The sequence below is a fragment of the Candoia aspera genome, chromosome 1 (assembly GCF_035149785.1).
Source record: "Candoia aspera isolate rCanAsp1 chromosome 1, rCanAsp1.hap2, whole genome shotgun sequence".
Lineage (NCBI taxonomy): Eukaryota > Metazoa > Chordata > Lepidosauria > Squamata > Boidae > Candoia > Candoia aspera.
This window is the reverse complement of record NC_086153.1, coordinates 232,074,470-232,097,162: the sequence shown is the minus strand read 5'-3', so window position 1 is coordinate 232,097,162 and position 22,693 is coordinate 232,074,470. Positions and strand designations below refer to the sequence as shown.

The 22,693-nt window shown below is 39.2% G+C and overlaps 2 protein-coding genes and 1 long non-coding RNA gene across 6 annotated transcripts in view; 2 read left to right on the top strand and 1 right to left on the bottom strand.

Annotated features, from left to right (window-relative positions):
• The first annotated feature begins 300 nt into the window (after positions 1-300).
• On the top strand, positions 301-4,825 carry MRPL16 (mitochondrial ribosomal protein L16). Its single transcript, XM_063289137.1, has 4 exons — positions 301-438; positions 1,708-1,773; positions 3,836-3,984; positions 4,154-4,825. Exons 1-4 carry the CDS (start codon positions 381-383, stop codon positions 4,637-4,639), a joined length of 759 nt encoding a protein of 252 aa, XP_063145207.1. The 5' UTR covers positions 301-380; the 3' UTR covers positions 4,640-4,825.
• A 1,143-nt stretch (positions 4,826-5,968) lies between these two features.
• The window catches only part of STX3 (syntaxin 3), a 40,263-nt gene continuing 23,538 nt past the window's right edge, over positions 5,969-22,693 (bottom strand). For 2 of the 4 annotated variants that reach the window (XM_063289133.1, XM_063289136.1), the window contains exons 5-11: positions 21,713-21,780; positions 20,942-21,050; positions 18,043-18,116; positions 17,588-17,722; positions 15,314-15,424; positions 12,236-12,350; positions 8,606-11,170 (exon numbers count right to left, since the gene is read on the bottom strand). In XM_063289133.1, coding sequence (XP_063145203.1) covers positions 12,267-12,350; positions 15,314-15,424; positions 17,588-17,722; positions 18,043-18,116; positions 20,942-21,050; positions 21,713-21,780 — 581 coding nt within the window. In that variant the 3' untranslated portion in view covers positions 8,606-11,170; positions 12,236-12,266. Of the gene's footprint in view, positions 6,722-7,496; positions 7,988-8,605; positions 11,171-12,235; positions 12,351-15,313; positions 15,425-17,587; positions 17,723-18,042; positions 18,117-20,941; positions 21,051-21,712; positions 21,781-22,693 lie in introns of those variants that run through there. The other 2 variants (XM_063289135.1, XM_063289134.1) reach the window with 2 other exon arrangements.
• On the top strand, positions 6,689-22,003 carry LOC134487371 (uncharacterized). The gene is made up of 2 exons (XR_010066847.1): positions 6,689-6,762; positions 21,652-22,003. It is a non-coding gene; the product is annotated as an uncharacterized LOC134487371 (long non-coding RNA).

Below are 22,693 nucleotides of genomic sequence, written 5' to 3'. Positions count from 1 at the left end.
GTTACTTTCTTGACCCTCTTATCTGCCGTGATAAGAGGGTCAAGGTAAATTGCCTTGGTATATAAAAAATATTCAGGAAATACTCGATGAATCAGTATTCCCGTTCCCAGCAGCCCCGTCTTCCCCGCCACGACGGCACCACAGCAGCGGCTAACGCGCATACCTTTCCCGGAACCAAGATGTCGCAGCGCTTGTTTCCTTGGTACATGCATTGAGTTCTTCCTACCGGAAGTGTTGCTGCCCGGGTGGACTAGATCCGCGCCTTTCGCAGTACAGCAAAGGGGTGGTTGTAGCTCTCTTTCTCCGTTACTTTCTCGCGTCGATACGGGGGATCCCGCCTGGTGTTTCTACGAGAGTAGCTCGTCCTCGGAATTAAGGGAATGTGGAGGCTGGTCAGGGGCCCTTTAAGCGCCCTCGCGGGGGCGCCGACACCAACAGGTCAGAAGGACGTCGTGCCGTCCTCCTTCTGTAAGAATCGTGGAGGGAGGACTTGCACCTTCTTGCAGCGTCAGGAGGATATAACGCCGTCCTCCGGCTTTGTGCCTTTTGTAGCGCAGCAGTTAACTTTTTCGCGCAGCAACAAGGCCAGTTTATTTTTTATTTTTTATCTATCTATCTATCTATCTATCTATCTATCTATCTATCATCTATCATCTATCTATCTATCATCTATCATCTATCTATCTATCCATCCATCCATCCATGTATCTATCTATCTATCTAATTTATCCCCGCCCATCTTCTCCCGTCGGAGGCCTCTGGGCGGTTTACAACAAGTGATTAAAACCATCAGAATAATACAAAAAATAAAATACAGTAAAAATACTATAAATAGAAATAAAAAATAAAGAATAAAAAATCCAAGCGATGAAATATCTAAAACAGTCCAGTTGCAAGGACCACCCCCCTTTAAGAGATGGAGAGTGAAATGGTTGCGCTCCTCTTCCATGCCTGCCTCTCTGCTATGCAGTAATTTGGCTTGTCAATTAAAACGAGGTTACTGCATGTGTTAACCAGATAGCAAAGGCAAATATTTCATATCTATAATAGTTGTGAAAGGAGAGAGACTTTGTTGTTTTGTTGTTGTTTATTCGTTCAGTCGCTTCCGACTCTTCATGACTTCATGGACCAGCCCACGCCAGAGCTTCCTTTAACCAATTGCCTTTACATTGCCTTTACATGCCACAAGTCTTATTTATAATAAAGATTAGTTCATAATAAAGCTTGGAAGGCTGGGCCCTTGTTGTCTGTTGCCTTATCTTTAATGGTCCTTCTGTTGTAAGCTTGGGTGATATGGGTTGGTGATGGTCTTCAGAAACAGCAGTTTATTCTCTGGTTTTTGCTTATCCAACATTTTTAATGTCTGGTTCCTTGTTTTCTTTTAATGTGATATTGTAACTGGTTTTTATCCACTATAGTATAGCCAGGGCTGTTGGGATATAATTCTTCCTAAACTCAAATGAGCTGCTCTGACTTGCAGAAGTGTTAGGACTATAATTCTACCCAGTCAGTATGCCTAAAGGTGAAACAACTTGATGTCTTCAGAGGAAATATAACTGTAACTTCCTACTATAATATATGAGAAATATTTCCAGGACATGCTACTGGTTTGTTAGAGGGAAGATGCCTTCATAAGAGTTTGTGTATGGGCCATTCCTTCTTGGCAATAACTTTTTGTGCATTTCTTTTTTTCTTTCTTTTTTTTAGGTTTTGGTGGAATAAAAATTCTCACTGCTGGCTACAGGAAATATGGGCCGCTTCCAGATTATACAGGTACGCTGAGGGATAGAGGAGAATGTTACTAAAATGGTGGTAAGGTGAAGTGTACAGTATAGCTTGCATTCCTACATTATTATTCAATACTTTCCCACTGTCTAATGCCTCAGGTCTATACGCATTTATGTGGGAGTGTATTCTATTAAAGTCAGTGGGACTTATTCATAAATAGGCAAGTATGGTGTTACACTGGAAGTGTGAAATGTACTGTTCTTTTGGATTGGTGCTAACACTCCCCATCTGTTTTTCAGCTCTTTCAGTGCTCCAACTTCTTGTTGCTGAAATTTGGCAGCAAATTACTGAGTGAAGATAGAATAATTTCCTATGAATACTATTTGTTTAATGTATTTGTACATAACTTCTCATTTTAACAAATCTTGAAACAGTGTACAGTCAGTTAAAATATAAAGTATACATAATAAATTAAAAAATAACATAGTTGAAAACTGAGGAAAAGAAGAATAAAAATGAAGCCAAACTCCATTCAGATAAGAAAGGTGTGAGTGAAATAAGTCTTCAGCAAGACCCTAAAAGTATAATATAGTGCCTCATGAATTTCAGAAGGGAGAATTTTCCAGAAAGATAGATGTACAATTTGAACATCTTTATTAGTTTGTTATTCTTTTCTGATGGGGTTGGGGCATACGTTCCTAAAATATTCCCAATTTATGCCCTTGAGGTGTCATGCAGTTAATGTATATGGTCTTCTGTATATACATTTTATAATATTTAGCAAAGCAATTCTGTGACATGCTAAAAGTTCTTTGCATTGGAACTGAAATCAAACCAATTACACTGTACTAGTTATGCTGCTGATAGTTGAGCTGCTTTGGTTAAGGCTGGTTTTGAACCTGCTCCTAGATCATCTCTTTAACCATTATACCACATGGCCTCTTATAATGAATATTTGGAATGTAGATTTGAGCCTGTTTTTTAAATTTTAGCTATGGTTTGCTCAGCTTAAAGTAAATGTGCAATCTCAATAAAGGCAGTGGAGCAGCAGACAAAGCCGTCCTGTCTTCTGCTGCTTCTGTATTTAGCATTAGCAGCATGATAGGCCCTTTCCTTGGTCACAGCTTACATTTAACTGAAGGAATAAAAATAAGTTTGATACTTAAAAATGTCTACAAGTACTGTCACTGAATTGTATGGAAAATCTACTTCTAATTTAGGACCAATTTATACCACTGTAGTTGCAAAGCTGAAACAGGCACACATTTTTTTTTTTGCACGCACTTCTGGTACTCCCTCTGTTGGTCAATACCATGTGTGTGCCTGCTGTACGTAGATTCTATCTCTGTGTGGCTTTTGTTTAACTTGCTGGCATTTACTTCTTTCCCTATGTTTCTTCAAAGCTAGTCCTTACATACAGAAAACTTAAAAGGACAGGATTTGTATCAACCTATCACTTTCCTTTATATGATGTTGGGGAAAATGAAACTTTAACTGGATGCTCTTAAATAAGGTGCCTTGTGAAGTTAACAGCATTGATAAGAGAAAATACAGTGTCTGGATTTGTTTCTACTTGGCAACCACTTTTGGATTATTTGCTTGTGTGAAAAAAATGAAGTTTTGATTTTGGGTTTTGATGATTAAATGGTTTGATTTTATAGAAATAACGTTACTAAGGTTTAATTAATGGTAAGAGGTTATATCTGTATAATATGCATTTATATCTATATTGGAGAAGGTCAGAAGTCACTCTCTCTTTCTGTTTTCTACCTAATTTTGCATCTTTATAGTTTTTCCTTTTTCCTTTAGTTCTATATTCTATCTTATCTATATTCTACATTTTGTATTTTAACTCTACTTTGAAAATCAATAAAGTTCTTCTAAAAAAAAATAAGATCCCTTAGTCTCTTGACTTACTAATTTCTAAATAATCTTGTTTTGTTTTAAAAGATAGTGATAGTGCTCCTGTATGGTTGCAGTAGGTAGGCAATTAGGAGGCACAAGCATAGTTCATGAGCTGAAATTCTGGAATCTGAGTAATTCTGTTGAAAAGTCCAGCTGGAAGGCAGTTGTGAGAAGAACTGAGTCTTCAATTCCATTCTTTTAGGAATAATCATTCCTGAGAAACCCAAACTGAGAATTGTTGAGAGAGCGCCAAATTTGCCTAAGGTTAGGCGACAGTTCAAGAATTTACGTGACATCCGAGGTCCTTCTACAGAAGCCAGAGAATTTACTGAAGGACAATATGGTATTGTGGTAAGTGAGAGTCTTCTTGGTGCGGTTTCATAGTTGTATAAAAGTATAAGATCGCAGTTGGATGTGAAAGAGGAGATCCCCTCTTGCAATTTCAGAAAATTTATCTAATCATGGTCTTTCTTACCTGAATTATAAAAATATTTTTCCCCCACCCTTCCTGGGCCTGCAGGCTATGAGTGGTGGCTATCTCCGCTGGGCTCACTTTGAAATGATGCGCCTGAGTATTAATCGGCACATGAATTCCAAGACAATGTTTGCTGTGTGGAGAGTCCCTGCCCCTTACAAACCCATTACCCGCAAAGGACTAGGACACCGCATGGGTGGTGGCAAAGGTGCAATTGATCATTATGTGTCAGCGGTGAAAACAGGTCGTCTCATAGTGGAAATTGGTGGGCACTGTGAGTTTGCTGAGGTGAAAAACTTCCTAACCCAAGTGGCCAAGAAGTTGCCTTTCCCAGCCCAAGCAGTCAGCAAGCAAACCCTTCAAGAGATGCAGGAGAGAGAAGAGGAGAGGCGGCACAATAACCAGAATCCATGGACATTTGAGCGCATTGTTACTTCCAATATGCTGGGAATACGGAAGTATCTGAGCCCTTACGACTTACAGTACAAGGGTCGCTACTGGGGAAGGTTCTACCTGCCTGACAGGGTATGAGCAGAGACTTGCGGAACATTATCTGCTACAGCAATTCTTTGGAAACTTGTCTTTCCTAACAGAGATATTTGTGGGTGAAGCAACAAGTGAGTGACTATATATGTGGAAGTCTGATAAATATGGAGGGTGATGGAGTGGTGATAATGATGTAGAACTTGGGATAAATAAATTCATCATGGAAGCTTGCTACAGTGTTTCACATTTAGACCAAGATCACCTGGTCTTGGATTAATCTGACAAATTCCAATGCATCTTTGATTTGGGAAGAACAGTTTCCCAAAATCTGGTTTAAATATTTGGATACCTAATGACTTTGATAAATAAATTATCTTCTAATAGTTCCTTTTAAGGCTGGAAGCATTTTTCCTGTAAGCCAGATATAGGCAAATGGTCAATGGGCACACTGGGCGTTTTACATTTTATGCGAACTATTTCCTATTCACAAAATGGCTGCTATCTTTTCCAAAATACTATTTACCAGAAAGCAAACCAGTCATTCCCTACCCTTCCAGCATACCCTTGTCTTTGGGCAAGTGTGCACCTCCAAGCAAAGCACTGGCTACAGCTACTCACAATTTGTGATGGTATGTGGGAATGACCTTGGGAGACCTACATTCCCACATGCCATCATAAGAATGTCTCTGGGATCAATGTAGAAGTAGAAACAAAGCTGCCAGTTGCTGCTGCTCCTCTTTTGTGTGTTAATTAAGACTCTAATGAATACTAGTCAGATGGTACAGTCTTTAATAAAAATAAAAAAAAATAAAAGTCTATCTGTGTATTTATGCCCATCCCTGCTGTAAATTTAGATAGAAGCTTATTCCAATATTTGGAGCTGAACTGGGAAGATCCTAAGAGATTCTAAGCCCACTGTATCTGAGCAATTCTTTGTTGACTTAATCTAACACACGTGACTCTAGATGAAATAAACTTTTTATTCAGGAGGATTCCTTTGTTAACATCTATGCTTTTGGAACAGTAGCAGAAACTTAACTTAATCCAGATTTAATTTAAAACTGGAATAACTTTTGCAGTATAAATAAGGAAGAATAGTTCATTATATAGTTGCAAAGATCTCCCTTTCCCTATCTAATGATGAGTTTCATTTCAAAGGGGAGAATGGGAGACTTTTACCCAAATGGAAGCTAAAAGGATATTACTGGACCAGGGTCAAATGAATAATGTGCCCACCACACTCACTCACCCCAACCAAGGCCGTGATCAGAAGCAATAAATGTTACCTGCTTGAATAAACAAGTTTTCATTTTTTAAATAAAAAACAAGCTTTCAGTATGTAAGAAATGTATTAAAAGTAATACATTGATACAGTTTCTGTCCAAACAAATCTTTATCAGCATGAGAGTCCTGCCTCCACTACAGATGTCTGCAGCTTGGGCCAGAATTTGCAGTTAAATGAGCTAGAAATATATACATATCTGTGACTGGAATCAAAAGGATTACAAAGATTGTGCTGGATAGAAGGTGAGAAAATCTGGGACAGATTTTTATCCAGATGTCTAATCTCATACCACTGGAGCTAGGACATGAGAGTCTTGGAAGGAGTCGGGTTTCTTTTACATAGCGTAAGCAGAACGTACAACCAGGGGAAACGCCTCACATTTAAAAGCGAGGAGGTACATGTCAATTTTGAATCCTATCTTTAAAGATAAGGCAGGGGGATGTGTAGCTTATTGTCATCTTCCATAAGAATCATTTAAAATGTCTCCCCGGGATTTGGTTTCAGTTCCAAAAAAATTTATACTCGGTAGAAGGACCCAGCATAACTGGTAATGAGGTCCCATTAAACCTAAGTATTAAAGTTGATTGGTTAATCAAGATTTAGTTTGGTTGGCTTTAGGAACTTCTTGTGAAAAAGACCCCTGGGTTCTAATGTTCACTCCCCCATCCCAGGTTTCTATGCATTGGCTCTATTCTGGCTCCTCCTTCCCCTTTTCATACCCTGGAGTCCAACTAAAACATTTTGACAGGTTAATCATTGGCTGTGACATCTCCAAAACTGGAAGCACGGGAGATAAAAGATTGGGGAAGCCTGAAAGGCCAAAATCATCTTACAGATCCATCCTGAAAGGAAAGAAAAAGAAAACTGAAAAGATGCAGAGATAGTAAGTGGTATTTTAGCATATTAACCAGCACCTTGAATTTCACCTGGAAGCACACCGGCAACCAATGCAGCTCACGTAATAGTGGTGTTACATATGTCAAATATTTGACACCATTTACTACCTGTGCAGCCACATTCTGTACCAGTTGAAGCTTCCAAATGCTCTTCAAGGGCAGTCCCATGTAGAGCACATTGCAGTAATCCAGATGGGAGGTCACGAGGGCATGAGTGACTGTGAACAAAGCCTCTCGGTCCAGGAACAGGTGCAACTGGCACACAACTCGAAGGTGTGCAAAGGCCCTTCTAGCCATGGCTGCCACCTGCTCTTCAGGCAGGAGCTGTGAGTCTATGAGGACCCCCAGATTGCACACTGCATCCATCTGGGGCAGTGCCACCCCATCCAGGACCAACAATGGAAAAACCTTGTCCCTGGAAGGCCCGCATACCCAAAGCCACTCAATTTTGCTTGGGTTGAGTTGAAGCCCATTGCACCCCGTCCAGGCCCCCAAGTCTCCAGGCACTGGGACAGATCATCCATGGCATCACTCAGGCAGCCCGGGGTGGAGATATAAAGCTGGTTATCTGATGATACCTCACCCGAAACCGTCAGATCACCTCCTCCAGCAGCCTCATGTGGATGTTAAATGGGAGAGGGGCGAGAACCAAGCCTTGAGGCACCCCACAAAGTAGGGGACGCGGGCTGGATCTTTCCCCCCCATGAACACCAAATGGAACTGGCCCCAGAGGAAGGAGGAAAACCAGCGCAACACTGTGCCGACAGTTGCAATATGCGGACAGTTTCTCCTCCTATGAATTGGAGTAAGATACCTTTTATCTTTTCATTTGATTTTAACATTCCATTTAGGAAACCAGTCTGTCTTTTATCCTCACTCACCTAGCTTGCATAGGCTTATTTAAGTTGATGGCTATTTTTTCTATAAACAATTATTTACTACAGTGAAGTATTATCTGGTGTACCATTCTCACCACAACTAGGCCTGTCCTAATCCTGGTGGAAATAGAAATACAGCCTAATACAAGAGCAGTTTGGAAGACCCCAATTGCCCTGGTTAAGAATGATAACACTAAGCTTCTGTATTTGCATACAACTTACCTGAGACAAGTGGCAAAGAACAAGGAATGAGTGCTCAGATAAAGAAGCTCCCAATAGTAGAAGCCAGGATAATGATGAGGATGATGCAGCATAGCATAATCATTATCTTCTTCTGCTCAATAAGAGGAAAAATACCCAGATATATTAATAAGCATGGAGTTGATAGAATTGGAGAAAGAGCGGGGCTTATTTTGTGAGTCACACAGTAACAGAGTTTAGACTATAAGATTGGAAGGTTGGGAGACAACACAGAGGAGCTGAAGAAGATATTACAGACTGTTCTTTCACAGATCTAGATAGGACCCAGATTGTATTACCAAACTTTCTTCATTGGGTTACTGTCTCTCAAGCTCTTTTTATATAATACTGTTGTGCCAAGTCCATGTTGGGACTTGTACAATTCATAGTTGTTTTAGATGGAAAGAGTAGTTGTACATTCCAAGGGTACCATTTACAGGACATCTCTGCATAATAACTGGCAATGAGAGGAAAATGTTCAGCTAAAGTTGGTGTCCTAAAGGTACACAGAGGCAGCTCCTTAGTACTTATGTGTTCATATAGCCATTCCTACCACACCCTCCTCCAGATACCACAAACGATATGGCGAACATGATACAGGCCATACTGGAGGCCAAAAGAAGTACATGTTGTCTCTCAAATTAGTGTAATTGTATGGTTATACCCACTAGTTCAGGAGTTCAGTGGACAGACACAAGATTACAGGCTGATGTTCAAATAACTTCATTTATTCTTAAACTTTACCATTTCTTTAAAAAGTTTCATAAAAATTCCTAGAATCTCTGCTGTCCATAGGCAGCTTAGTATGTTGAAGTTCAGTCTTCCATCTTTACAGATAGTTCTCATAAATGATCCTTTCACTGCTGCTGCCAGCCCATTTACAAGTTACAGACATCAAAGCTATGAAAGACCACCACACTTTCTCAGCTCTGTCTGTCACCCCCAGAAGAATGTTATATAAATGTTTCATCTACCCACCATGGCTAGACAAACTAGAAGCTGGGTGGATCTAAATGGTGGAACTGGTGGAGAAGCTGATAAATATTGCTAGGAATTACTAAGTAGTCATCTCTTCCCAGACCCAATGGGAATAATCTCTTCAGTTCCAATCAAAGGGCTATTATGTCTCATGTAATCAGAAAGCAAATAATCTCTATAGAATTTGAGTGTGCAGCTGATCTCTGAATCTGATAAAACATTACTGCCAGAGTCCTAAAATCTGCCATAGAAATGACTCCTCCACAGCCCTATGTTGAAAAGCAGGTGTAAGCAGAGAACGTGGTTGATTTAGTCTCTGAGGTAGGTTTCCATGCAGCAAATATACTGATACTGAAGGCAAGAACAATTGTGTTAACTTTTCCCCCCAAGGAAAGGCCTGGCACTCCCTCTCATGATATGACTAGCTTCTCTAAACAAACAAAAATGTACCCCCCCCCACTAGAGAAATCCACAAATTTTTAAGCATTTCACAAATACACAAACCTTTCCATTTCCATGTGTGACACCACTGTAGGAATGGCACAGGTCGGGTTGAGAGGGCCAAAGGGCATACAAGTTGGTAACCATAGCAAAACTTTCTCATATACAAAAACAAGTTGAGAAAAAAATTGAGGGGAATTTCTATCAGAAAAACATAACTGCTGTAACTGTATTCATAAGAGAAAGATTCTTTCTCTTTCACCCTTAACAAAACAGAAGTATTTTATCCAGCAATAAAATGTTTTCTGTAAAGAGATTAGGTGTTAGAAAGCATGGGCCTCAGCTGCCATGCCATCAACTAAACGCAATATTTTTCTCCAGACCAGTTTTCTTGCCCTACAAACCTTGGCCAGATTACAAACAGCAATTTCAGTGATGGGTGCAACATTTATCAACCAGAAACCATCAGTACAAAATTTTAAAAATTAAAATAGAACACACACACACACACACACACACACACACACACGGTCTCCAATTTCCCTAATCTTCATGTCCTCAAACAGATATACCATAAACACAATTAAATATCAGAATAGAGATGAGATACATCATGCCTTCAGTACTCAAGCATTCATTTGATTTGAAGGAAATTAAATTCTGCAAATAGAGGTGTACAAAACATGTTGGGTTAAAATGGGCTGTTTCAAGTGTACATTTCATTCATCCTCAGTTCCAAGGTCAAACCATTTCAGTACACTCAGAGCAACCATTCAAAACTGAACTATTTCAATCACAAAATACTTTGCACACCACTACTTACAGTGCCTCAGAAATATAACTGCATTCCACAAGTGAAAGGGGTTATCCAAGATGTAAGTAACACATATCCCCTAGGAGTGTCTTTGTTAATGAGTATTTGAAGATAGGTCTTCCTTGTTATTCAGACCTGTTGTAAGTTCCCAAAGTGTGGAATGTCCATGGCTATACCAAAACATTTCAGCTGACTAGGTAATAAAACACAAGCATCTCAGACTTCAAGGATATGAGGGCTAACAGTCCATCCCCAATGCAAAACACAGCTGTTGGCTTGATTTAAAACATGGACTGAACACCTTGGTGTTTTCAAGTCTGGAGTGCCTCAATTTGTGCTTGTCTGCCTAAATCTGCTGTATCTTCCAAGAACGGCTTAACTGACTGCAGATTCCTTGTCCCTTCTTATAGCTACTTTTAAGTGTTCATTTCCTCACTTGATGCAGATTGAGGGGATCCCTCTGGGCTATCATTTCATCTCTTCCATAGAAAATACAATACCTGCTCCAGCTTGTGGAGTCTAAAATGGGGTAAAGATTAGGAGGTGGGTGACAACCACAGGTTTAAGTCTTAGCTGTAACATGGACTTTTTGGAAGTAATATTGGCTGGCATCTCCAATAATCTGTACAGTGTTTTTGAAAAGGTTAAATTAAAGCAGTGAGGTAGGCAATAAGGCTCCCCAAATTCCTCTAAGGTTCATTTCCACTGTATTGTTGATCATTCAAGAAGAAATGCTTGAATTGAAGGCAGCAGGTAAATCGGGAAGGAAAGGAGGAATGGATAAGGAGTAGATCAGATAGGAACTTCTCTCTGGAATGCCATGAGGTTTCTGGATTTTCTGGTTGCAGGAAGGTATATTAGGGTCTTCAGGCTATGGGACTGGAACAACCTGGCTCTCACAGGAAGCACTGGTGCAAGTGCACTCATTCTGCAGGGCACCATGCATACTTCATCCAAGGAGGGTAGGGAAGGAAAGATCAAACCATGGCAGTGAAGTTCAAGAAGGAAAATCTTGCTACTGGCTTAGGAGGAGCGTGGGAATGTCTGGAAGATGGAAAGGAACAAAGTGGGAAAAGTTAGGTCTCAAAATGGAAAGAGCAGCCCACTTTATTCTAGTCATAGGAATATATCAAACTCCTATAGAGTGGTAGACCATGAAAGGAATCATCCTCTCACCTAGCCCTTAGTAAGTTAAGATTCTTTTTTGTGTGTATGTGTGATGGCCTTCCTTATTAGCCCTTAAGCTTTAGTCTACAAAAAGGCAATGGGAGATAGTAGAGGAAGCCCTCATCTTTGAGGAACAACAAAAAGTTACACTCTGAGTGAGGTGCTCAGAGCTCAATGGTGAGGTGAAGTGATGGAACTAATATGAGAGAAACAGCTGATCTGTTATCAGGGACCTATATTATCATGGGAAAATTTCACAGATCAACCAAGCATAAAAATCAGCTAATTTCTGCAGATGGTCTTATAAATACCCTCAGAGGACCAAGTAGTACTGTTAATACAATTCCACAAATACAGTTTATTTCTGTGAAGGAATACAGTAGATGCCTATTTAGAAGGCATACATCGTATTTGTGGAAAACCTCAAACTTCTCCAGACTATCAAACATTGGTAAGGTTTACTTTAAGAATAGTTTGTTATATAAGCCATGGTGACCTAGTTCATGTATAATGATACACCTTAAGCCACTGTTTGTTTTTTAAAAAAACAATGGCAGGGTAGACATGTGGTACTAAGCTGAAACCAAACAAATCACATTGTGGCTTACTTTGATTCATGAGCCTGGTCATTCTTTTCTACCACTTTCCCAGTGCTGGGAAACAGAAATTCAGAAGCATATGTTAAAGTGCAAATTGGACAGCACATCCTTGTCCAACACATTGTAGAAAGAATCTTACTGGATTATATGGAGTTCTTTTTATAAAACAAGGGATAAATTTGGATATTGTGATCAGACAAACTAATCAACCCTAACCCCAAGTCTTATGGTCTTCAAACAGAGAGGAAAGTATTCAAAAACTTCCCTGACAATGAGAGATTAAAGTAAACCTGAAAAAGCAGTAAAGAACTGAAAGAATAAATCAGCTTCCCAGACTACTTACGGTTCAGTGCCAGATACCCAGCTGGTTACTTTTACTTCAGTCCAACTGCAAGTCCAATAATGAGAGCTACAATTCCCAGCAAGACTACTATTATCACAATGATAATTATTGTTTTCTAGAAGAGTAAAAAAAGGAAGATTTAACCATGGCATACCAACAAATGGGAGGAAAGGTTTGAGCAAATTTGGCGGGTAGCTTTTTGTTAAGTTAAAGCACTTAGTTTTATACTGTTTAAGTCTGGATTTGTCAGCCTTGCGAGGTAGGCCAGAGAGCAAGTACGCCCAGATGAACTAATCATACTTTATTATAAGATTACATTAACATAATCTTGCAAGTTGGAAAGTACATTTCTTCCTCTGTCACCTTTATAGCCCAAGAAACCAGGGAGGGTCCCTTCTGAGATGTTTGCCACATCCACATTCCTTCTGTGGGCTCAGCCGCCTTTTATCTGACTGTTCCCCTGGCTGTGGCTCTTCCTCCTGTCTCCCAAGGTCATTCCCACATACCATTACCGGACTGATGCTTGCATTTCTATGATTTAGTGGAATTAATAATCTATATGCATAATCAACGAATGATCTAATCACCACAGAATGTGTTGCCAGATGTATTACAAACTCAATCCTATTCAACAAACCAAATAATCATGTAAGTAAAAGTTCAAAGGTCAAGTTCTGTTGGGATGAGTGTGAATGTGCAAATGAACAACAAGTGACATTGGCTATAGAAACCTCCATTCAACTATTCGGTTTTTAGAATAGATTGGGCTATCAGAGCCAACCAGCTAGACAATCCTTGGTGTACAAGACTGATTTTATTTTAAATTATTAGCCTGGGTTTAAAAAGATCAGGATGACAGGGAACAGGATGGGGGCTTCATTTGGACTTGGTGGCTTCTGTATCTATTATTAAAGCAGAATAAAAGTTCCTATTGGAACATTTTTCCAATCCAATGGAATATTGGGAAGAATTTATGTAAAGGGACTCAAGATTCTGCCTGTCAGCAGGATAACTCTGAAAACTGAACAGAATGGGGTCAAATCTGATATGGTGGGAGAAACCAGATAAAGGTAGGTTTTAAAAGTAGGCTGGATCCAGCTGGGAGCTGCAGAGAAAAAGATTCCAGAAAAAAATTCCCCAGTGTGCTCTTACAGGAGAAGCAGTTGGGCAGTGTCTAGGAATGTTGCTGACTGCTCAGTTCTGAGCCTCACCTCCCTCCTGGTCATGTGACCCAGAGCAGCACTATTATTAAGGTGGGAAAGAATTCCAGAACCCATGATCTGTATGCCTGCCTTACCTTGTTTTTAAAGAATTGCAAGACAGAGCTACTTGTAAGACAAATGTTAGTATCTGGCCCTCATTTCAACACAAAGCTTGCCTTGGATATTACATACAGACACACATACTGCAGCCAAGGATACAATATAATATAGATGCTTATCTTTCACTGGCACAATGGGATTTGCTGTTCAAACCTGCACATCTGAATCAGAAATGTGCTATTAATTAGGGCTATGCAGGACTTTGGAATCAAAGGAAAAAATATGCTCTGCAGTGCACGTGGCTGTATACTCTTCAGCAGTTCCTTAAAGCAGTTGAGTCTTTTCCTGGGATTACTTAAGGATTCACCCACAGATGCTACTTGCATGCTCATGTGTTTTCCAAAACACCCTTTTTTCCTTTGAACAAAAAGCTCTGCACAGCCTTGTTATCAATAACCCAGTCAGCGTTACTCCTCAGCCAACAGCCAACACCATTAAGAGGATCCTTTCCTCAGCCATCAGACTGCCTGTAATTGTCAATTTAGAGTTTAATGAACTCGTTTTACAAAATTCAGGCTTTACAAGTGTGGATAAGCCTGCCTTAATGTTCTTTCTTTAAAAAAAAAAAGTGCTAGCAGTCCCTGTTGAGACATAATTTCAGTCTTAATTTATGTGATGCATTTTGCATGATGAGTGCAAAAAGCTGTAATTCTCAGACTTTCTTGTGCCACATCCCCCAAACCAGCTAATTTTCTCAGCATAAAAACATTTTGTTCTTTATTTTTAATTATTTTTTAAATTATTGTAAGCTTCCAGAGCCATGTATTTGAGATGGGTAGCCATATAAAATTAATTAATTAATTAAAGTAAGGACACTGAACAATGGGTTTCAACTACTTTCAGTTTCTGGCTTTCTTACAGCTGGAAATGAAAGCTACAATCAAACTAGTTCTTGCCATTTTCACTGAGCAGACCTCATCCTTTACCAGCTGCCGAACTTACAACATATACTAATTCCCGACTCCCAAGCCAATAGCACCCCTAGGTGACTGAACCTTTGCCTACCGTACAGTTATTAAAGGCACGGGAGAACTTTGCTAGAATAAAAGAGGTTGGATTGTTGGCTGCCATTTGCCATAACCTCTGTATAGCTTATCAGAACTAACAGGGATAAGCCTTTGCATACAGAACAAGAACAGAATGGAAAGACAACTCAAAGCATAAGTAGAAGACATTCAGACTAGCATTCTAGAGAAGTTCAAACCTCACATTCTTCAAAGATGGTTAAAAAAATATTTTAAAAGGAGCTGTGAAAGAAGAGACCTTCTTCATGTTGAAGGGAAGGAACAGAGGATGACCACTCATAAAACAAAGCAGTGCTTAGCAAAACAACTAATAAAGTTTATTGACAAAGTGGGTGGGTTTTGAAGTGGCTGCAGGGTAGACAGAGGAACAGAAAGAGAGTGGGAAGGAATAACTGGGTCTGGATCTAAAAACACCAAGCTGACAGAAAGAGGTCTGCAGGAGGTGAGTTCAACGAACACTGGGATCAGAGTCTAAACAAGGTGAGACGGGGCTGGGTACCAATAATTCTTCTCACCCTTCGTGCTTCACTCTGAAATTTTACAGCCTTTTTGGTGTCAGCAACGGCCCTCTCCACAAAGCCTACTGACTGGTCCATATTGTTCTCTATGCGGTCAATCATGGCTCCCTTGCAGAGGAAGAAGAAGACAGAAGCCAAAGAGGCAGAAGCAAAAAGTGTAAACTGGCAAAGTGGCTGAGAGTGCCAAGCTGGAGGTCTGTAGGAAAGGCTCACCTTGCGTGCCCTACTCTTATATTTTAAAGCCTTCTTGGTTTCCTCACGTGCTTTCTCTATGTGGTCCATGGTGTGCATCATGTTGAGTTCTATATTATCTACAATTTCACCCTGTGAAATTTAAAAGTGGGAGAGAAAGAATGTGAACATGCTAGAAAGAGTTATGAAGAAGGGCTGTGAAAGAACACCCACAGCTTCCCAACCATCCCGTCTCTAGACAGACTTGAACTTTTCTCTGACTCAGCCATCATCCCATGGTAGAGCTGTGCTCTCTCTCCCCAAAGCATGCCAATTCTTCATCCTATCTAGGTGACTCCCTGGGTAAGTATTTGTTTCATATCCATAGACTTTCAGCCATGATAACCCATCATAAATCCCCTCACATTCTCTGCCTCCCTCCCAAGCTAGGTTTATGTTCTAAAGATATACTCACCATAAACTGATTGCCATCTCCTCGGCATTGCATTGCAAGCAGAAAACAAGAAAAGACCCTTAAAGATTGGCATCAAAGCCTAAATACTATTAAGCAGACTACTTCTCACCCATAACTGATCCTAACAAGGATTATCTTAGTCATCATCATCATGTGATGTATGAAAGGGCCTTTTGAAAAAATTTGAATTCTAACTCACTGGAATAGTGCAATGCAGCAAGCAACAAGCATAGATAAATCTTACCTCCGATATCCAAGTTATCTTAGCTATGGTCCTAGCCTGCCATTATATACGCTCAGCCAACCAAACCATCATGCAAATCAACTAGCCATACTATGACTATGGGTTATAAAATTCAGAGCCATGCTTAGATAAACTCAAGTGGGTCTGCTCTGTTACATTAAAAATGGAAAGTCTTTATTGATGTTTTAAATTTGCCTTTTCTAGTGTCCTTTCTGCATCCCAACTGTAATTAGAATTATATGCTTCAAAAGATACTACTTAAACTTACTTTAATTGAATCTCACTTTCTATATTGCCATCCATTCACTCAATTTCAAGATATTAATTCTCAAGAGAGCCAGTTTAGTCTAGTGGTTAAGGCTCCAGGCTGGAACCAGGAGACAGAGAGTTCTAGTCCTGCCTTAGGCATGAAAGACAGCTGGGTGACCTTGGGCCAGTCACTCTCTCTCAGCCCAACTCACCTCACAGGGTGGTGGTTGTGGGGAAAAGAGATATTTTTAGATGTCTTGTTATTTTGCTGGGCTGCTTGTGAATCAGATAAAAATCATCAGAGTCCAAAATAAGTCTTCTTCAGTCACATGTATAACTGCATTAACAGTCCTATCTTACTATGATTTAGTAGCATGTATGCATACATTAGAGCCAGTCTGGTCTAGTGGTTAAGGCTCCAGGCTAGAAACCAGGAAGCTGTGAGTTCTAGTTCTGCCTTAGGCATGAAAGCCAGCTGGGTGACTTTGGGCCAGTCACTCACTCTCAGCCCAACTCACCTCACAGGGTTGTTGTGGGGAAAATAGGAGGAGGAAGGAGTATTAGGTATGTTCGCCGCCTTGAGTTATTTATAAAAAATAATAAAGGCTGGATAGAAAATAAAATAAATAAATAAAAATAAAATTAGACCAGTGTTTCTCAACTTTAGGAACTTTAAGATGTGTGGACTTCAACTCCCAGAATTCCCATGCTGGCTAGGGAATTCTGGGAGTTGAAGTCCACACATCTTAAATTTGCCAAGGTTGAGAAACACTGGGTTAGGCTGAGAAATAATGACTAGCCCCAAATTACCTAATTAGTTTCTGTGGCTGAGTGAGGAACTGAAGCAGGCCTCCAGGTCTTAGATCAACACCATACCCAGTTTACTATGCGACCTTCTTAATTCCTTAGATTCTGAACAGTCTGTTTTAGATTTCACGGTCTTACACTTAAGCCCTCCCTTATATTATGTTGACAGTGCCATTGAATGCCTCTTCCTCCCAAGCTCCTGGAGTATTATAAAAAATCTTAGCCTTATTTGGGGAACACACATTGCTCCTTTTATATTCATATTTTCCTTCATCTGGAAATGGTATGCCAATTGAACACTTTTTATCTTCCAAGCAGCAACGAAAACAACATTGCTGGAGCGCTGGCAATATGACAAGACCGTGAGGTGGGCTGGTGGGAAATTTACTCATTGTCATCCCCCTTTCCTGCTTCTTGCAAGAATCTAATCATTTCACTCCCCCAAGATGATATTTTTTCTGAAAAAGAATGTGTTAAGGTGTTTACTTAATTTCTTTGGCTATTTATCCAGCGTCTTTCCACTACAGTGCAGTTCAGTTACCTGATTTTCTACCAGCATGGCAATGTCCACAAACATGTCATGAAGCTCCTTGATGCTATTCTCGAGTCGCAGAATGTCCTTATGTCGTCCCTCAATCTCACTCAGCGCTTGCTTCGAGATCTGGGAATCCATGATCTAGAGAAGACCCAAAGAGCATTGCATGAAAGCAGTCCCTTTTCTGCAATGATACTGGGCAGTATTCTGCACAGCAGTTTTCATATACTTCCTTTTGCCCCAGTTCAGCTTCTCCCTTTGAATATATCTTTTCATTTTCATTGTCCATCCAACTCATTTACCTTTCTATTGCTGCAATCAGTAACACTTGATGCCATTAGGAAAAAACAAACAAACCCAAACCATCCTTCTTGGAAACCATAAGCATTTATTTCCTGACATTCAGGATCCTTACGTTATTTCTTATGAAACCCATCAGCCTGCTTCACATACATACTCACCCCAGATGTGAATATCGATGGATTCCCACTCTCTAACATTTCCTCTAGCTCTTCATCTGTTGTATTTTTCCCAGCTGTATCCCAGGGAAAAGAGAGGGAGAAAACCAGAATGTCAATTAGTATAATATGAATGAACATGTTCATGCACATTATAATAATTACCACACAATAATAATATTCACCTTTGCATTTTTCTGCTCTCTGAGCCAGTCAGAGGGAAATGTATTTCTTAACCACATTATTTTATATATATATATATATATATATATATATATGTATATATGTTTTATATATATATATATATATATATATGTATATATGTTTTATATATATATATATATATATATATATGTATATATATGTATATGTATATGTATATATATGTACACACACACACACATATACATACATACACACACACACACACATTATTCTATTGTGATTTGCCGTTCCATAGATGCACATACACAGTGTATGAAATGAAAATAATAAAAAAGATAATCCGATAAAATATTAACTTTAATGTGAGGAAGAAAGTTTGTTGTACATTTGCTAGTTTAGAGAAAGTGTATGATAGGTCTGAATGATACAGCATTTTGTGTGAATAGAGAGAGGAAGACTGGTAAATGAATGCAGTAAGAAATGTATATGATGAAATAAAGCACAGTTAAGAATAAATAAATAGAATGCTTAGCAAATGGTTCCACACCCAGCAAGGAAACAGTCAAGAATGTGTGCTGTTATCTGGCTTATTTAATGTCTTTTTGGGTAAATACTTTTGATGATGTTAAGAGGTGTGTTGGTTGGGAGCATAAATGGATGTGTGTGTTAGTATGGATATGATGCTATGTATTGGGCTACGAATCCAAATGTTTTGCAGGAAATATTAGATTGTATGATGCAAGGAGGAGCATGAATCTGAAAATTAATGCATTAAAGACCAAGTTTGCTGTGTCTGACAGGAACAACAGAGTGAGGGGATTTTTTTTCACATAAATAGCAAACAAAAAACGAAAACCCTAGAAAAGGTAGAAAAAATTGTGTACTTTGCTAGGATGTTTATTAAAGATGGGGAAATAAATAGAAAATTTTTAAGATAGGAAAATGCTGGTAGAAATGTAGTGAAAAGAATATAGACTATTGCAAGGGATGAATGCTTGTCAAAAGTAGCAAAAATGAGTTGCACACAGAAGCATGTTTCTTGTTATATGGAAGTGAAAGTTAGGTATATCAGGAGAAATATAAAAATAAGCTGAGTGTAGTAAGAATGGGTTACTTAAGAAGTTTATGTGGTAAAGCTAGAGATATGATCAAGAATGAAAGGAGGATGAATATATGTTGATTAAATACAAAAGTGAGTTACCAGTACAAAAAAACTTTATTGAGATAGTTTGATCATATAGAAGAATGAATGAGGACTGAATCCCAAAACAAATATTCAAAGGAAAGTGACTTGTTGAGAGGAAGGAAACAGAATATTATAGTAGGGTGGAATTGAAGATACCCTCAAACAGAGAGGTGAGAAGTTTAAATAAGAAAAGGCAATATATGAAGCAGTGTATGGATATGGTAAAAGCAAGGATGATCCACAAGTTATGGAGAGGAATAGTTGAATGGTGCTGCTGCAAACTAATTTTAGTTACGTTTTCTTTTTCTTATATGATGTCTTTAATTTCTTTGGTCATTACTTCTTACCCCATTTCTGTGCTCTGCACAACACTGCTTAACCCCAAAGAAAGTAATATGAAAAGTATGAGTATGTTAAGTATGTGGATCTAATTTTCTAGCCAACTAAGATTAGTATGAGAGTGACATAAGTGAAGTACTTATATAGGAAGATCCCTATAAAATATTACTAATTTTACATAATATATTAGTTTTACATTATGATGATTATGTGTCAAATTGTTGACTCTTAGCAACCACATAGATAGATTTTCTCCATGATGATTTGTCCCTAGTCTGATCCTTCAGCAGTTCCAACGGCACTACTGTAACTGAGTCTGTCCACCTTGCAGTTTTACATTAGATACAAATATTACCAAGTCAGCATCTTGAGGTTTTCAATTTTCCTTTTAAAACAATTCCTAGTTCTTAAGCTAAAAAGGGTAGGTTTAAAACCATGTGACTAACCAAATTTCAAAAATCAGCAGCTTAGGATGAAGGTAACTAAAATTAAGTCTTGAGGAGAAGGTTGCATGGCATTCTCTTGCTGATACCTGTCTAGCCATATTGGAATGAGTATCAAAATTCAGTGCCATTCAAATATCATGACAGACAAAGAACCAGTGTCAAATAAATGGTGCAAGAGCTGCTTTCTCAACTTGGAGCCTTCCAAAGGGAGTGGGTAGGGTGTATTTTGACTCCCATAATTGGAAACATCAGAACAAGAGTTTAATGACAAGAGTCATTAAACTCTGGAGCAGAGTTTCTCAACCTTATCCATTTGAAGATATGTGGACTTCAACTCCCAGAATACCCCGGCCAGCAACAGCTAAGGTCGAGAAACACTGCTCTGAAGGATTCCAAGACCATGTAATGCCTCTATCAGAAGAGTTCCACTTTTAAAAACAAGGCAGAATCATTTCTCTTCCAAGCTTTCAAGACCCTACTCTACTCAGGTGACATCTAAGGCAAAGGAGGAAAACCTTACTGTCCTGAGCACTGTTGGTGAGCAGGAGGGGGCCCCTATCCAGGGGGGAAAACGCATGCATAGTACTGAGGAATTAAGCAGCCATTCAAAGAGACACAGATCAGACCCGCCTTAACCTTTGGGGTTTATCTGTCTGGGTTTTTCCCACGCTTCTTCAGTTTGTTAGGATTCTGTTTTATGTTGCAGCAATAAACACTGAGACCTACTCCTCATCTCAGCGTGATTTCTGACTGTTAGGACACTTACTGATCTCAAGCTGTCGTTGGATCCTCCCTTTACTCCGTTCCCGGAAGTCAACCTGTGCCTCATTGTATTTGGTCATCACCTCCACAAATTTTCGGGAAAGGACTGAATGCTGGTGATAAAAAAAATAAATCATGCTTCAGGAGATCCTGGCTTTCATTCCATTTCAAAGTAAAATCTACAGGCTTTATTTTGGTAAATGAAAACTAAATGATGCCTTGGTTTGCATCTAAAACAGATACTAAGTCTCTTTTAGCTAATTTAATTGTCTTTCCTTTTCCTTTTATTTTGACAAAAATGAAAAATCATTATTTCTGTTTGTTCCCCCATACTGTTTTCAAGATATTTAAAGTCACTAAATTTGTGTTGAAGCAGAAAACAGCTCCAATCCTGCAATCCTTCAAAATTAAAAGACTTTTTGTGTCTGGTAATCCACCTGCTAAGTTTAAACTGTCACTTTCCCTTACTTCCCTTTTAGTTAAGGCTAATTCCTCTGCTTAATTTGGTCATTGGAACAGTTAAGCGCTAAAGCCTGCTCATGAAATATGCCTAGGAACAGAGCACCTCTGAAGATGCTAGTCCTCATAATTCCAACTGGGATTGGAATCAGGGTTATGTAAATGAGAGGACAAGGGCTTCAGCACTAGCAATTCACCATTGTTGCATCCAAAAACATGGTTCTGCCTCATCTAGTTCCTTTCTGTATCGTTCAGTTACCCCTGGCTATCAGCTGGCAAAGACATTTTAATCTAACCACCATGGAGCTCCACTTACCTGGGACTTCCGTATCCGCAGGTCAGCTGATGACCGAGCCACATCCTGCTCAATATTCTGCTCCATACCTGTGCAGCCAAGGAAAAGAAGGAGGTATCACAGTATGAAAGGTGCTCTGGTTATATGCTGCAGAGTTAACCCCTTGTTTGGGTTGCATGTAAGGTGCCCCTATTGATTCTGTTGATACTCTGTTTGTTCTGGCTTGTTTTACAGGGTTTTAAAACTGATTTAGGGTTTTTAAGATGTGGGAATTTTGTAGAAAGTTTATATAGTAAAATGCTTTTAAATAAATTGCTTTCATTGTTGTATCCCCACTTTGAGATTGTTTTATCAATGAAAAGTGGTTAGAAACTTTAAAAACAACAATTGCATCTAGATAGGGATATATGCATGGATAAAAATAACTCTCTTCGTGCCATATAAATATTCAGTTTTTCAACACAACTAATTGCAGAGGGGAAGGCAAAGAAAAGCTTAAGAAAAAAAATACCAATATTAGAAAATACACCTGTACAGTATTGTACTATATTGTAGATTTACTGAATTTATGGTATTTCAAAACAAAGGAAACAGAATGCAGATCTAAACTGGGAAGAAGGGAAGTTCACAACAACTTCTAATTAAACCCAGTACTGTATCCTGCTCTTCTAATCTTAAGTCAACTCTTAGCATTTGGAGCAGTATGTTGTTCAGGGAGGAAGAAGGAACCTAACCGTGATTTGTTAGCTTTGAACATGGAATGGGTGTTGGTACTTAAAGGGAATAGTATCCCCCCTTCATGCAGTGACTACAGAACTTTTCCTCAAGCTTGGCATCCTTCACTTTGGTTGGCTTTCAGCTCCACACATCTGGAGGGCAGACAAACTGTGGAAAATATCTGGAATTCACCATAACGTTCATAGGACTTGCATCTGCCATGTCAAGGCAGCTGCAGAACTGTCCTAAGTAAGCAATAAACATTTAAGCAACACAAATAAAACA